The sequence below is a fragment of the Puma concolor genome, chromosome C2 (assembly GCF_028749965.1).
Source record: "Puma concolor isolate L17-30 chromosome C2, mPumCon1.1.hap2, whole genome shotgun sequence".
In the NCBI taxonomy this organism is placed as follows: domain Eukaryota; kingdom Metazoa; phylum Chordata; class Mammalia; order Carnivora; family Felidae; genus Puma; species Puma concolor.
In genome coordinates, this window is record NC_141675.1 from 18,364,562 (window position 1) to 18,377,879 (window position 13,318).

Genomic DNA, 13,318 nt, shown 5'->3' on the forward strand with positions numbered 1-13,318 from the left:
ACACATGACCGTAATCCCAGTTAGAGATCTATATCCATCACAAAAGAAATGCAAACTACTGAGGTTAAAGTTGGTGACCAATTTGGAGTGTGAAGAATGGTTGTTGAAAGTCTGCAGCCAAGTAGGAAGGGAAAAGCCATAACCTCAAAGAGTGCAGGAGCGACATTGATCGCAGGATGTTGTCCCTGTTGCTATTAAAATACTGCATGTTATTCCTTACTGACATTTGTGCACTTGTTCTTGCTGACGTGGGCTGGTTTTTTTCAGCTGCCATGTGAAGACCAGATAATCCTCCTCAAAGGCTGCTGCATGGAGATCATGTCCCTTCGCGCTGCTGTGCGCTATGACCCAGAAAGTGAGACTTTAACCTTGAATGGGGAAATGGCAGTGACGCGGGGCCAGCTGAAGAATGGGGGTCTTGGGGTGGTGTCGGACGCCATCTTTGACCTGGGCATGTCACTGTCTTCTTTCAACCTGGATGACACAGAAGTAGCTCTCCTTCAGGCTGTCCTCCTGATGTCTTCAGGTGAGTACTCCCAGACTCATTATTGGGCAACAAAAGAGCTTTTGCTTATCTGGTGCCAATTCAAATCACTTGATGAGTTTCCAGTCCATTCCCCCCCGACCCCCCGTCCCCACCGCTGCTTTAGCTGCAAAATCATAGCTTATTCTCTTTCAGCAATTAGGGATTTGCCAATGAACTGGGAACTGAAGGAGGGTGTCAGGTATCTGATGCTTCCTGCAATCTCCCAGCGTAGTAGAAGGACCCAAATGAGTCCTTTTAAAGACTCTGTGAGATGATCCACCTTCAACAGACACTACCCAGCCTGACCTATGGTAGTTGGCCAACTCTGCCTCCTTCTGGTTTATTACACAGGGTATGGGTATGAGTGACTACACCATTCTGTATTAAGTTCTGGTTGAGGAAAATTTGTTTATGGCTTAGCTACAGCTTAAGTTTATTGCTATATAGCATATTACCCGAAAATTTAGTGGCTTAAAGCATCCAAGATGGCAGAGGTTGGGGCTGAGACATCAAACACAGCTGTAGGCCTCCATGCATCCTCTCCACTGGCAGGCTAGCTGAACTCCTACATGGCTAGAAGATTCCAAGGAGAGCTCCAAGCACACAAAAGCAGAAACTGCAGACGTCTTAAGTCCCAGGTTTAAGTCATATAGCATCACTTCTGCCGCATTCTGTTGGTCCAAACAAGGCCCAGCACCAGTCCAGAGTCAAGAGCCCACCTCTAGATGGGAGGAACGGCAAAGAATCTACAACCAGCTCTAACCTGCCTAGAGCTCATGATCAAGGCCTCAGACTCCTTCCACAAAGAGTAGATGATAATGCTGAGACTTTTTTTTTTCTTCAGAGATCATGTCATAATAAATAAGAAATGCAAAATACATCAAACTCTTCAAAGGAAGCTAGTCTTTAAATAGAAGGTAGTTTCAGAGGCACCCTGTGCATTTTCAGAGCATCCTCAGTTAAGCTGAGGGTCACTCTGCACGACAGCTGTCAGCTTAACTTATCCATATCTCCCTCTGGACTGTTTATTTCTTGAAGACAGAAATATGTCTAATTACAATTAGGCCAGTGTTCAGAATTTGAAAAATGTTTATGGGATAAATGACTAAATAGATGGGTAAATTATCAGTCACAAGTACCATGAGAACCCTTAGAGTCCATGCTTCCTAGTTAACTCAGTAGAATTCCTTTTTTCTTTTTTGAAGCTCATCTTGAAATTTATTTGCTACAAAAAATTTAGGTATGGCAGACTTTTTTTAAAAAAATCTTTTTATTATGGAAAATCTCAAACATAAACATAAGTATAGAATAGCATAATGGGGGCACCTGGGTGGCTCAGTAGGTTAAGCATCCAACTCTTGACTTTGGCTCCAGTCATGATCTCACAGTTCATTGGATTGAGCCCCGCATCAGGATTCCCAAGCCCCTCTTGGGATTCTCTGTCTCCTTCTCTCTCTGCCTCTCTCTCTCTCAAATAAATAAATAAACATTTTAAAAAAAAACAAGAAAAGAATAGCATAACGAACCCTGCTGTATGCTGTGGTGGACAAGCTCTAGGGTGCCCCCCATGACCCCCACCTTCTGATGTTTACACCCTTGTACAATCCCCTCCCACTGAGTGCGCACAGAACCTGTGACTTGCTTCAACAGAATACAATGAATTCACTGTCACCCCCATGCAATTCGGTTACATTATGTTATAAAAGATTCCCTCTGGCTAACAGGCTTGCCCTAGAGACTCTCCTTGCTGCCTAGATGAAGTCAGCTGCCATGCTGGGAAAGCTCACATGACAGGGACCTGCTTGTGGCCTCTCGGAGCTGAGGGAAGTCTCTAGTCAACAGCCAGTGAGAAGCCCAGGCCCTTTGTCCTAAAGAAATAAAATGGATGGGGCACCGGGGTGTCTCAGTCAGTTAAGCATCCGACTCTTGATTTTGACTCATGATCTCGAGGTTTGTGAGTCGAGCCCCACAATGAGCTCCATACTGACAGTTCAGAGCCTGCTTGGGATTCTTTCTCTCTCCCTCTCTCTCTTTCCCTCCCCCACTTGCTCGCAGATGCTCTCTCTCTCTCTCTCTCTCTCTCTCTCTCTCTCTCTCCCTCCTTCTCTCTCTCAAAAAAAGTCAACAAAAAAAAATTTTTTTTAAAGAAAGAAAATGGGTAACCCCTTTCCTTTGGGTTTCAGTGTCCCTTAAAATAAGGAAATTGAACTAAAGTGGGAATTATATTCTGGAGGGGGATTCAAGGTAATTGTTAGTGAAATTGTAGTGGTACAAAGAATTTTAAATAACATTGAGCCACATAGTGAGAAAGCTATTTCTTTTACAGTTTTCTTTCTAGTTATATCTCCTTCTAAATAAGGCAAGGAGAGAGATTCATTTTGGTGCCAGTCTATCCCGAATGCCTAACACTTACTGACCTCCCTGTATAACAGAGCGGATCTCAGTCTTCGGCAAGAATCTTTAGCTAAAGTTTAATAAAGGTGGGGCACCTGCACTGACAGCTCAAAACCTGGAGCCTGCTTCGGATTCTGTGTCTCCCTCTCTCTCTGCCCCTCCCCTGCTCATGCTCTGTCTCTCTCAAAAATAAATAAACATTAAAAAAATAATTAATAAATAAGTTTAATAAAGGTTTCTGTCACACACCCTGTTTTTACGGCTATCTTCTAAGTACGGCAAATGGATTTTTATTTACTGAATAATATGTTTCCCCTGTAGTGAGTTAATTTTAACAGATTGTTAAACAAATAATCTCAGTAAAGTAAATAAAGGGAATATTTGAGAAGGCAAAAATTGTGATACCAAACCCTGTCAAACACTTAACTGGGCGATTCTTCCCCATCCTCTGATTCTGATGATGCTGTCACTGCCGGAGAGCCATGTGACATACTTAAAAACCTTTTAAAAATCTTCTCCACCCTAATGGCCTGGGAACTTTTCATTAATACTGCCAACACCAGAAAAATATTAGAAGACACTTTACAGTTGGCAAATGATAGCTACATATCTGTGCTCCATGGCTCCAGCCGTCCTCAGTATTGTCTTCTAAGCCTCATTGTTTTGTCTGGCATTACAATGACACAGTATCTTAGGGCTTTTCCACAAAGCCTTCTCCAGGAGCTGCTACCACTAAGTTCTTTGGTCCTGCAGTGATGAGCGGAGAGCTAAAATGGACATGATCCCAAGGACACAGCTTTGAGAAATTCTGTCTTAAAGAGTTAAAGACACTCTTTGACCTTTAAAATATTCCTTCATAAACATGCTTAATACCACTTGAACATGATCAAAATGTCCATTCATTTTCTCTGTGTCAATTACATGACCACCTTATCTTTATCTCTTATCAAAGGACAGAATTTTAAGGCCACAAAACCCGGGTTATTTTTTTCCCTTTGAAGGAGTACATCCAGAGCAGTATTATGTTGCTTTTCTACCTGGGATCAAAAGGTAAAGGATCCTGTGGAGAATTCTTCTGGAATACTCAAAGAAAGAGAGAAGACAGGGGTGAGAGGGTGAGAGAGAGAGAGAGAGAGAGAGAGAGAGAGAGAGAGAGAGATTGAGGAGATCCACAAAGTAGCATCGTCAAATACAAAAGACACAAAATAAAAATGCACAAATTGCATTTCAAGCCAAATAGGGGATTCCAAAAGCCCATGTATTTTGTTTAAACACAGAAGTGGATTGAGACATTAGTGCTGAGCCTTCCTTTCAGATTAAGCAGAATCCTGTTTTGATTTTTACTAATACAAATACTTCAATAACTGGACACTTAAAGTGTGAACTTACTTGATCAGAGCCACAAAGAGAAAACTGGAAAGAACTGGGCAGCAGGGCGGTAGGGCTCCCTGGAGCTATATGAGGAATCCATCCTGGTTTATAAATTATTTTTTAACATTTTTTTATTGAGTTATAATTGACATATAACATTGTATTAGTTTCAGATGTACAACAGAATGATTTGATATTTGTATACATTGCCAAATGATCACAATAAGTCTGGATAACATCTGTCCCCATATATGGTTACAAAATTTTTTCTACTGTGATGAAGGCTTTTTTTTTTAACAGTTTTTGTTTTAAGATTATTTATTTACTTTGAGAGAGGGAGTGTGTGTGAGCAGGGAAGGGGCAGAGATAGAGGAAGAGAAAGAATAGCAAGTAGGCTCCATACCAACAGCACAGGGCCCAACATGGGGCTCGATCCCATGAACTGTGAGATCATGACCTGAGCCAAAGTCAATAGTTGGACACTCAACTGACTGAACTATCCAGGCACCCCTCTCCTGTGATTAGGACTTTTAAGATCTACTCTCTAAGCAACTTTTAAGTATGCAATAGAGTATCGTTAACTATAGTCATCATACTGTACATTACACTTCCATGACTTATCTTATAACTAGAAGTTTGTAGTTTAGACTCCCTTCACCCATTAAGCCCGGCCCAGCCCACACCCTCTGGCAACCTCCAATCTGTGCTCTGTTTCTACGAGCTTGGTTTTGTTTGTTTGTTTGTTTTTAGACTTCACATATAAGATGATACAGTATTTGTCTTTCTCTAACTTACTTCCCTTAGCATAATGTCCTCAGGGTCCATCAATGTTGTTGCAAATGGCAAGATTTCATTCATTTTTTATGGCTGAATTCCATTAGAAGTGAGAGATAGATAGATAGATAGATAGATAGATAGATAGATGTAGCTATATCTATGCCTATGCCTATATCTATATCTATATCTATATCTATATCTATATCACATCTTTTATATCCATTTGTCCACCAATGGACACTTAGGTTCTTTCCATATCTTGGCTATTGTAAATAATGCTACAATGAACATGAGGTACATATATCTTTCCAAGTTTGTGCTTTTGTTTTCTTTGGATAAATACCCAGTAGTGGAATTACTGGATCATATGGTAATTCTATTTTTAATTTTTTTTTTTTTTTTGAGGAAACTCCATACTGTTTTCCAGACTGGCTGCACCAATTTGCTTTCCTAGCAATAGTGCACAACATTTGTTATCTCTTGTCTTTTTGATAAATGGCTATTCTAACAGGTGTGAAGTGATATCTCATTGCAATTTTGATTTGCATTTCCCTGATGATTAGTGATCTTGAACAACTTTAGATTTGCCTGTTGGCCATCTGTATGTCTTCTTCAGAAAAATGTCTCTTCAGATCCTCTGCCCAGTTTTTAATCAATTGTGGTGGGGTTTTTTGCTATTGAGTTGTAGGGGTTCTTTTTATATTTTGGATATTAACCCCTTATCATATATATGGTTTGAAAATACTTTCTCCCATTCCATAGGTTCCTTTTCATTTTGTTGATGGTTTCCTTTGCTCTGCAGGTTTTTCATTTGATGTAGTCCCACTTTATTTTTGCTTTTGTTGCCTTTGCTGTTGGAGTCAGATCCAAAAAAATCATCACCAACGCTAATGTAAAGCAGCTTACCATCTATGTTTTCCTCCAGGAATTTCATCATTTTAGGTCTTACATTCAAGTCTTTACTCTGTTTTGAGTTAATTTTTGTATACGGTGTAAGATAGGAGTCTAGTTTCATTCTTTTGCTTATGGCTATCTACTCTTCTTACTTCTTATTCATTTACTAAAGAGACTATGCTTTCTTCATTGTGTATTCTTGGTTCCTTTGTCATAAATTAATTGGCCATATATTAATGAGTGTATTTCTGGGCTATCTATTCCATTCCATTGAACTTTGTGTCTGTTTTTATACCAATACCATACTGTTTTGATTACTATAGCTTTGTAATATAGTTTGAAATCAGACAGCATGATGCCTCCCGCTTTGTTCTTTTTTCTCAACAATGCTTTGGTTTTTCTGGGTCTTTTGTGTCTCCATACAAATTTTAGGATTGTTTGTCCTATTTCTGTGAAATAGGAATTGAAAAATGTCATTGAAATTTTGATAGGGATTGCACTGAATCTATAGACAGCTTTGGGTAGTATGGACATTTTAACAATATTAATTATTCCAATCCATGCATACAGAATATCTTTCCATTTATTTGTGTCTCCTTCCATTTCTTTTATCAATGTCTTACAGTATTCACAGTATAGGTATTTTACTTCCTTGGTTAACTTTATTGCTATGTATTTCATTCTTTTTGACGCTATTGTAAATGGGATTGTGTTCCTTCATTTCTCTTCCTGATAATTCATTATTAGCTTATAGAAAGAAAACAGATTTTTGTATATTGATCTTGTATCCTACAACTTTACTGAATTTATTTATAATTCTAACAGTTTTTTTGGTGAAGTCTTGGTTTTCTCTATATAATATCATGTCATCTGCAAATAGCGACAGTTTTACTTCTTCCTTTCCAATTTGGATGCCTTTTATCTCTTTTTCTTGCTTACTTGTTCTGACTAGAACTTCCAATACCATGTGGAATATAGAGGTGAGGGTGGGAATCCTTGCTTGTTCCTGATCTTAGAGGAAAAGCTTTAAGCCTTTCACTGTTGAATATGATGTTAGCTGTGGGCTTGTCATACATGGCCTTTAGTATGTTAAGGTACATTCCCTCTGTACCCACTTTTGTAACCTAAGTGTTTGTAGCCTGGATGTTCCCCAGTCATCTAGCCTTCTCATGACATCCCTTTATCTTTTGTGTGAAATTGCCTTGAGTCCCCTCCCCACATATTATGGAAGGCCAGCAGTCCTCCCAAGACTTGGGAAGATTTCTTGGTCATTACATGGTCATGGTCTCCTCTAGCTCCAACTTCCCAATGTAATTCTTCCTTACTCCGCACGGGGCAATGCTAGCTTCTTTTCTTTTCATTTAATTCCCCAAAACACCCCAACACAAGGCTGCTACAGGTAGCAGTCTTATTAACTGTATTAGAGAAGGGAAGGAGTGCTTCATTACAGGAGGTAAACAACTGAAATTGGAGGTTGTACTTCTTTGTCTTCATGAGAATTTATTATCTGACATTCTTCCTTTGGCATTCAGGCCTCCTGCAATGTTTCCAATCTCTTCTCACATCTCCCCTTCTCTGCATGTCCATGCTTGTCTTCCCCTTTCTGCCAGAAAGCCAGTGGAAACTCAAAATCTTTCCCTTATTATGCACAATATTTCAACTCTGTAGGTGAGGCTTCTCCTATGAGGGAGGCATAGCCATTTCCAACCAAGGAGGTGATGTGGCTAACCCAGAGATATTTATCTGAACAAAGCATCAACTCCTTTTATGTAAATTATGACACTTCCCTGGTACCATTGGTTCTTCATGCCCCAGAGTTCATGTTATATCCATGCTCATTCCTAGGAGTTGATAGGTCCCCAGATCTGTCCACTTCACACTAAAGGGCTTGAAATGGACAAAGCAAACCTTCTCCTTTCCATTTCTGAATTAACATCCATCTTCTTGCTTCCTCTCAGACCGCCCAGGGCTCGCCTGTGTTGAAAGAATAGAAAAATACCAAGATAGTTTCCTGCTGGCCTTTGAACACTATATCAATTACCGAAAACATCATGTGACACACTTTTGGCCAAAGCTCCTGATGAAGGTGACAGACCTGAGGATGATTGGAGCCTGCCATGCCAGCCGCTTCCTGCACATGAAGGTGGAATGCCCCACGGAACTCTTTCCCCCATTGTTCTTGGAAGTGTTCGAGGATTAGACTGACTGACTTCATTCTCATAATTCCTACAGCACTACTGGGTGTCATTTCATTCCATTGCCTAGCTCTTTTTTGTTTGTTCCTTTGTTTCTTTGTGTTGGGAGAGACTGGGGGTAAAGGGAGGTAGTCCTTAGCATAGACATGGATGAAATTGCCCCTTGAATGCGGGTACTTGTAACTATTGCATTTTGTTCTCCAGTCCTTTGATGTGAATGCTTTGAAGGTTTTACAGTTGTGGAGGTGGGGTGGGGACAATCATTAATTCACCAGCACCAAGCCATCACCAGCTCCCATCTGTCCCTGGTCAGAGACTCAAGCAAGCAAAATGGCGTGGCAGAAGACTAATGAAGCCTTAAAACCAAGATAATATGGTCATCTTGATCCAGCCCTGATTTTTGCAGGGCTCAAATTAGCACGGCACAGACCAACTTTGGTTAGATGTGGCTTTCAGCTTTCTAGGGAAAGATCTGAACTTATTTTTATCTATTCAAGAGCACGCTGTTTTCCTCACCCTTCATTCTCTCCTGGCAGCATAACCTGGAATGTATAGGAATATTTGTTCCTGAAAAATCAGCTGTCCTTTCACTATAATTTTTATAATCCTATGATTTAATTCAAGTTTTACAAGGGTGTGATTCAAAGATATGCAGGTATTTGACTGACTGAGGCCAACAAGGGAAACGATTTTCCTCAGTGAGCCCAAAAAAATTAGAAAACTTTACTTAACTAATGTCAGTGACTCAACAGTTTCCAAAAATTCACATAGTCTTACCTCATAGTAAGGAAGGCTTCTTTACAGTTTAGGCTCAGAGAAAATTTCCACAGAAATCAAACCTATTTACAGAGTGTTGTCACTTTTCAATGACATCTGATCTGTCATCTCCCAAACTCCTGAAGTTATTTAATCCTGATTGCATCTTTGCTGAGCTGACAACAGATTTCCCTACGGATTAAATCTTCTAATCAAGGAGAGATAACAAGCTGAATTTTGAGCCTTGTTCTGGAGGAATTCTGAGGCAAGATTAGTGTGGTACATTCTGAGTTGAAGGAAGTGCAGTGTTCTGAGAGTCTCTTCATGTATTGATGGTTCCTTTTGGTCTTAGATCCTCAAGCTCTTTGCTCTACACACAAATGTTTCCAAGTCCCCTTTTCCCTCTCTCAGGCTTGACTATCACTGATCAAAGCCTGGTCTGGACACCGACCCACTCTGCCTCTCTTACAGCATTGCCCTGACAGATATCTCACAGAAAATACCTGCAGCCCACATACACGAACCTCACTCACCTTCCCTACCTAGCCCTCCTCCCTGATGACAAATGCTGGAGTAGGTTGTGCCCAGAAAACCCATGGTGATCCCTGATCATTTCAACTTCAAAAAATGGGCAAAGAATGTACCCAGGCAACTGAATGTATCTTGTTCTTCACTGGCATAGTAGACACAAACTATTCCTTTACCTGCCTTGAACTGCCTTATCCTGGAAATATTGGGGAAAATAAGCCATATCAGTGAGATTTACCTAAAAAAACAAAGGAATGCAAGTCACTGTGAAAACCAAGTGGACTGATTCTTTTTTAACTTGCCCAGAAGTCAGGACACCTGAGTTCTAGTTTGTGCTCTGTCAAACTGGTGGTTTTGTAACCTTGGGTCTTGGTTTTCTCAGCTGAGAGAAAGTCATGAACTTTAAAATCCTTCCCATCCTTACTAGTGTACTGATTTCTGGGGGGAAAAATCTATTCCTTTTTGATGGTTTCTTTCATAATTCAAATTTTTAGCTTTATTAGAAATGATGGCCCTTTAACAGTTAGGGAATGCATATTTGGTATTGAGTCAAAATACAAATTTGACATACTACTCATCAAGTATGTAGAGAAAAGCAGGATGGCCTTGGAAAAAGGAGAGGAACAGCACTGAAAAACCTTAGTGTGACTGGGAATAATCTGGAAGGAAAAATATATGTTTAATGTGTGAAAGCTACTGGCTTCCCAGGAAGAGGAAACAAGACTATCACTATGGAACTAGCTAAGCAAAGAAAGGAAGTAGGGGAAGATAAAGTTTGTCTTTAGCTACAGACTTGTTTTGTTTTGTTTTGTTTTCTCTAAGCCAGTCTCTAGCCAGTCTCCTGAAGCCCTCGCTGTGTTAGCAATTCAGCTCCCTCTGTTGACTCTCCTTGGAGAAGTACTCTTTGAAACAATGCTGAATCACCTTCTACGCTCCAGGGTAACTCTGAGAAGCTCTGTGGTGAGGGGCAAGTTTTCTCTCAGAAGGGAATGGGAGGAAGGCAAGTAGGAAGGGCACTGGAGGTTTCACAGACCCCTTGGGCATCAAGCCCTCCGGGGACAGCTTCCTCAATTCGTTTGACAGAGATTCTGAAGTATATGAGATACACCCAGACTCAAATACAAGTACAGAGCCAGGTCTAAGGCTAAATCTGAATGCTTTGGGGATTAACCATGGCTGGGCATTGGCCAAATGGGACAGTGTATCTACAGTAATCCAGCTAGCTCCAAGTAAATTTATGTTTGAGCCTCAGTTCCTAAAATGATTGCCTTAAAAAGGCAAACTACTGATCTGAAACTCTTGTTGAAGGCTGAATACTTTATGTTGAGCAGGACGCTCCTTAAAGTACTTCAGTTTGAAGGGAAAGGCTGTAAGGACTCTAAGGATCATGACCCTGGGGTCAAAATGATTCATTTCTTCTGTAACTGGTTGAGGTACTTAGTGCATCTCAAGACTCCATCTCATAAAACTCAATCAGGAGGGATTTACTCTGGATTTTTTTTTAAACGTTTTTTCTTATATTGTTCGGGCTTTCAAATCAAGTGTGAACCTGATTGAAACCCCTCACGGAGGGGAGACATCCCAGTGAAGGAGAACACATCTGTATAACTGGGATTCTTATTTATGAATCATTTAATTTCGGGGGGATGAGTGGTGTGGGGTGTGTGGGTGGGTGGTCGTGTGTGTGTGTTTGTAATCCTCAAGTGTACTTTACTCTTCAATTTAGATGTGCAGTATTTCCAGAAATAGTGAAAAAAAAATAAGATCTTTTCTTCTTTATGATTCTGCTGAACACACTACGTGCTGCCTCAGAGCTTTTTCTAGTCAAATGAGCCTCAGTCCTCAATGACGTGCTTGCCGTGTTGATGCCTCAAGCCCAGTGATACCCCCCTTCACCCGTGCCCTACACGACACCTCTTCCGTTGGCAGTGCGGTCGTCAGTCATCGGAGTGGACCGCCAGGCTCGGCTCTGCTCCAGCAACGCCATTCTCAATTGCTCTTCTGTGGACAGGTGCCTAAGTCTTGGCCCCTCCACCACACTAAGCCCCCAACAGACTCAGCCTCCATGGAACTGCTGAGCACCCTCAAAGCATGTCATTGTCAGTGATACACTTTTCTTCTATGGAACTCTAACCTATTCGTGTCATATTGACCTTCTGATGCATGAGTCATAAATTATGAAATCGGTCTTATGGTTTTTGAAATGTAGCCAGCGTTTGTAAGGCTAAACCTTTTTCACAAACGGAATTTAAGTGAATAACCAAGCCGCAGTTATTCTCCAGAAGGAAGTGCTTACAGACATTTGAATCTCTTTGCCCTTTCCAACAGCTACGGCATCAGGTTCTAAAATAAGCTTGTAATTTTTCCTGTTATTTTAATAATATGGAAATATTAGCATAGTGTTTCTTTTGATAGTGATAGACTATAATCCATATTTAAATTTTATAGAGAAGAAATTTTATTGTACTGTGATGTAGATATTTATTATCCAGGTAAGGATTTGCCCGGTGTGTATTTTTTACAATTGAAACATTTTACTTTAATCTTTAAAAAAAAAAAAAAAAAAAAAAAAAAAACATTAAAAACACACACACACACAAAAAAACCAGACTAGGGGAAAAAAGGTTTGGCCTTATCACAGAATTTTTACTGTGCTGTATAAATGTTTGCAAACGCAAAAAGTGTGCATTTCTAGTGTGTTTCCACATTAATTAATGCCGCCTTCAAGAGCAATATCGTGCAGGTAAAATGCTGTTTGTGGCTTTCTGTTGCACAGTTAAAGCTGACCCACCTTATGCACAAGACAATCAAATATAAATCTGTCCTCCTCAGGATGCAGACAATACTCATGTAAATTACGGAGCACAATGTAAGACAAAAGACACTTTATTTAATTACACAGGTATTATTGATATAAAAGATGTAAGGGCATAAATGAACTGACATTACTCCTTTATTTTGGTTCTTCCTAATTAACTTGGCATTTTTCATTTGATTATACAGCCAAGTTATTTCTCTATGCTTTCTCCAGAGAAAACACATTTCCTGCCCCCCCCCATAATGTTTTCATGCCCTGAGAATCAGAAAAATGCTACAGAATAGGAAAAGATTTACAGTCATTGGAAGATAATGTGTTTTGCAAACAGTGTTAAGTGATATTGCTAGGTTGGTAATATTTTTTTCAGCCTAAAACTCTGTTAAAATCTGTGATCAAAAACGTTTTAAACTATCCAAAAAGAAAATTTGTATATTTGGGAAAAATGAATTTTTACATAGCTTTTGTATGCAGATATTAAATTGTAATTATGAATATAGTGGGCATAGATAAACTCATAAGCTTCAATTCTAAAAAAGAAAAAAAGAAAAAGCTTACAACGATATACGTGCCTGTCTCTTTCTTTAAATGTTATTTTCTAAATAGACACAGGGTTGCCTGCTCTTCTCACCTCAGCTGCTTCCAAAGGGAGGAAAACAGGGATATAAGGGCATTTATTTCATAAACACCTACTAGAAAAAACAAATTTCCTTGGGAGGAGGGCATGGAGGTAGGAGGGAGAAGATGGGGGAGTGCCTTTTCTGAAGGGGCCACAAAGATGGTGTAAGGAGGGAAGAAATAAATTTTTGCAGCTCAAGGACTATATTCATCTTACCTCAAAATGTTCCAAAATATTATTAATGGAATTATACTAATCTCAGCTATCAACATAGATCTCTATCCCCATTACTCTGAACACATGTTAATTAGGACTATTTCTATGATGAGTACCAAAAAGCTAAATCAAACTGACTTAAGCATAAATGGAATTTATTTACTGTATCTGAAAACTTCAGGCTTCAGGCATGGCTGGATCTGAGTGCTCAATCAGTATTGTCAGGA

General features: G+C 39.8%; 1 protein-coding gene across 13 annotated transcripts in view; it reads left to right on the forward strand.

The window, feature by feature from the left end:
- THRB (thyroid hormone receptor beta) overlaps positions 1-12,819 on the forward strand; it is a 391,687-nt gene extending 378,868 nt beyond the window's left edge. For all 13 annotated transcript variants that reach the window (XM_086676252.1, XM_086676251.1, XM_086676258.1 and 10 more), the window contains 2 exons: positions 268-526; positions 7,921-12,819. In XM_086676252.1, the coding sequence (XP_086532378.1) occupies positions 268-526; positions 7,921-8,162 (501 nt within the window). In that variant the 3' untranslated portion in view covers positions 8,163-12,819. The remainder of the gene's footprint in view (positions 1-267; positions 527-7,920) is intronic.
- Positions 12,820-13,318: the final 499 nt, after the last annotated feature.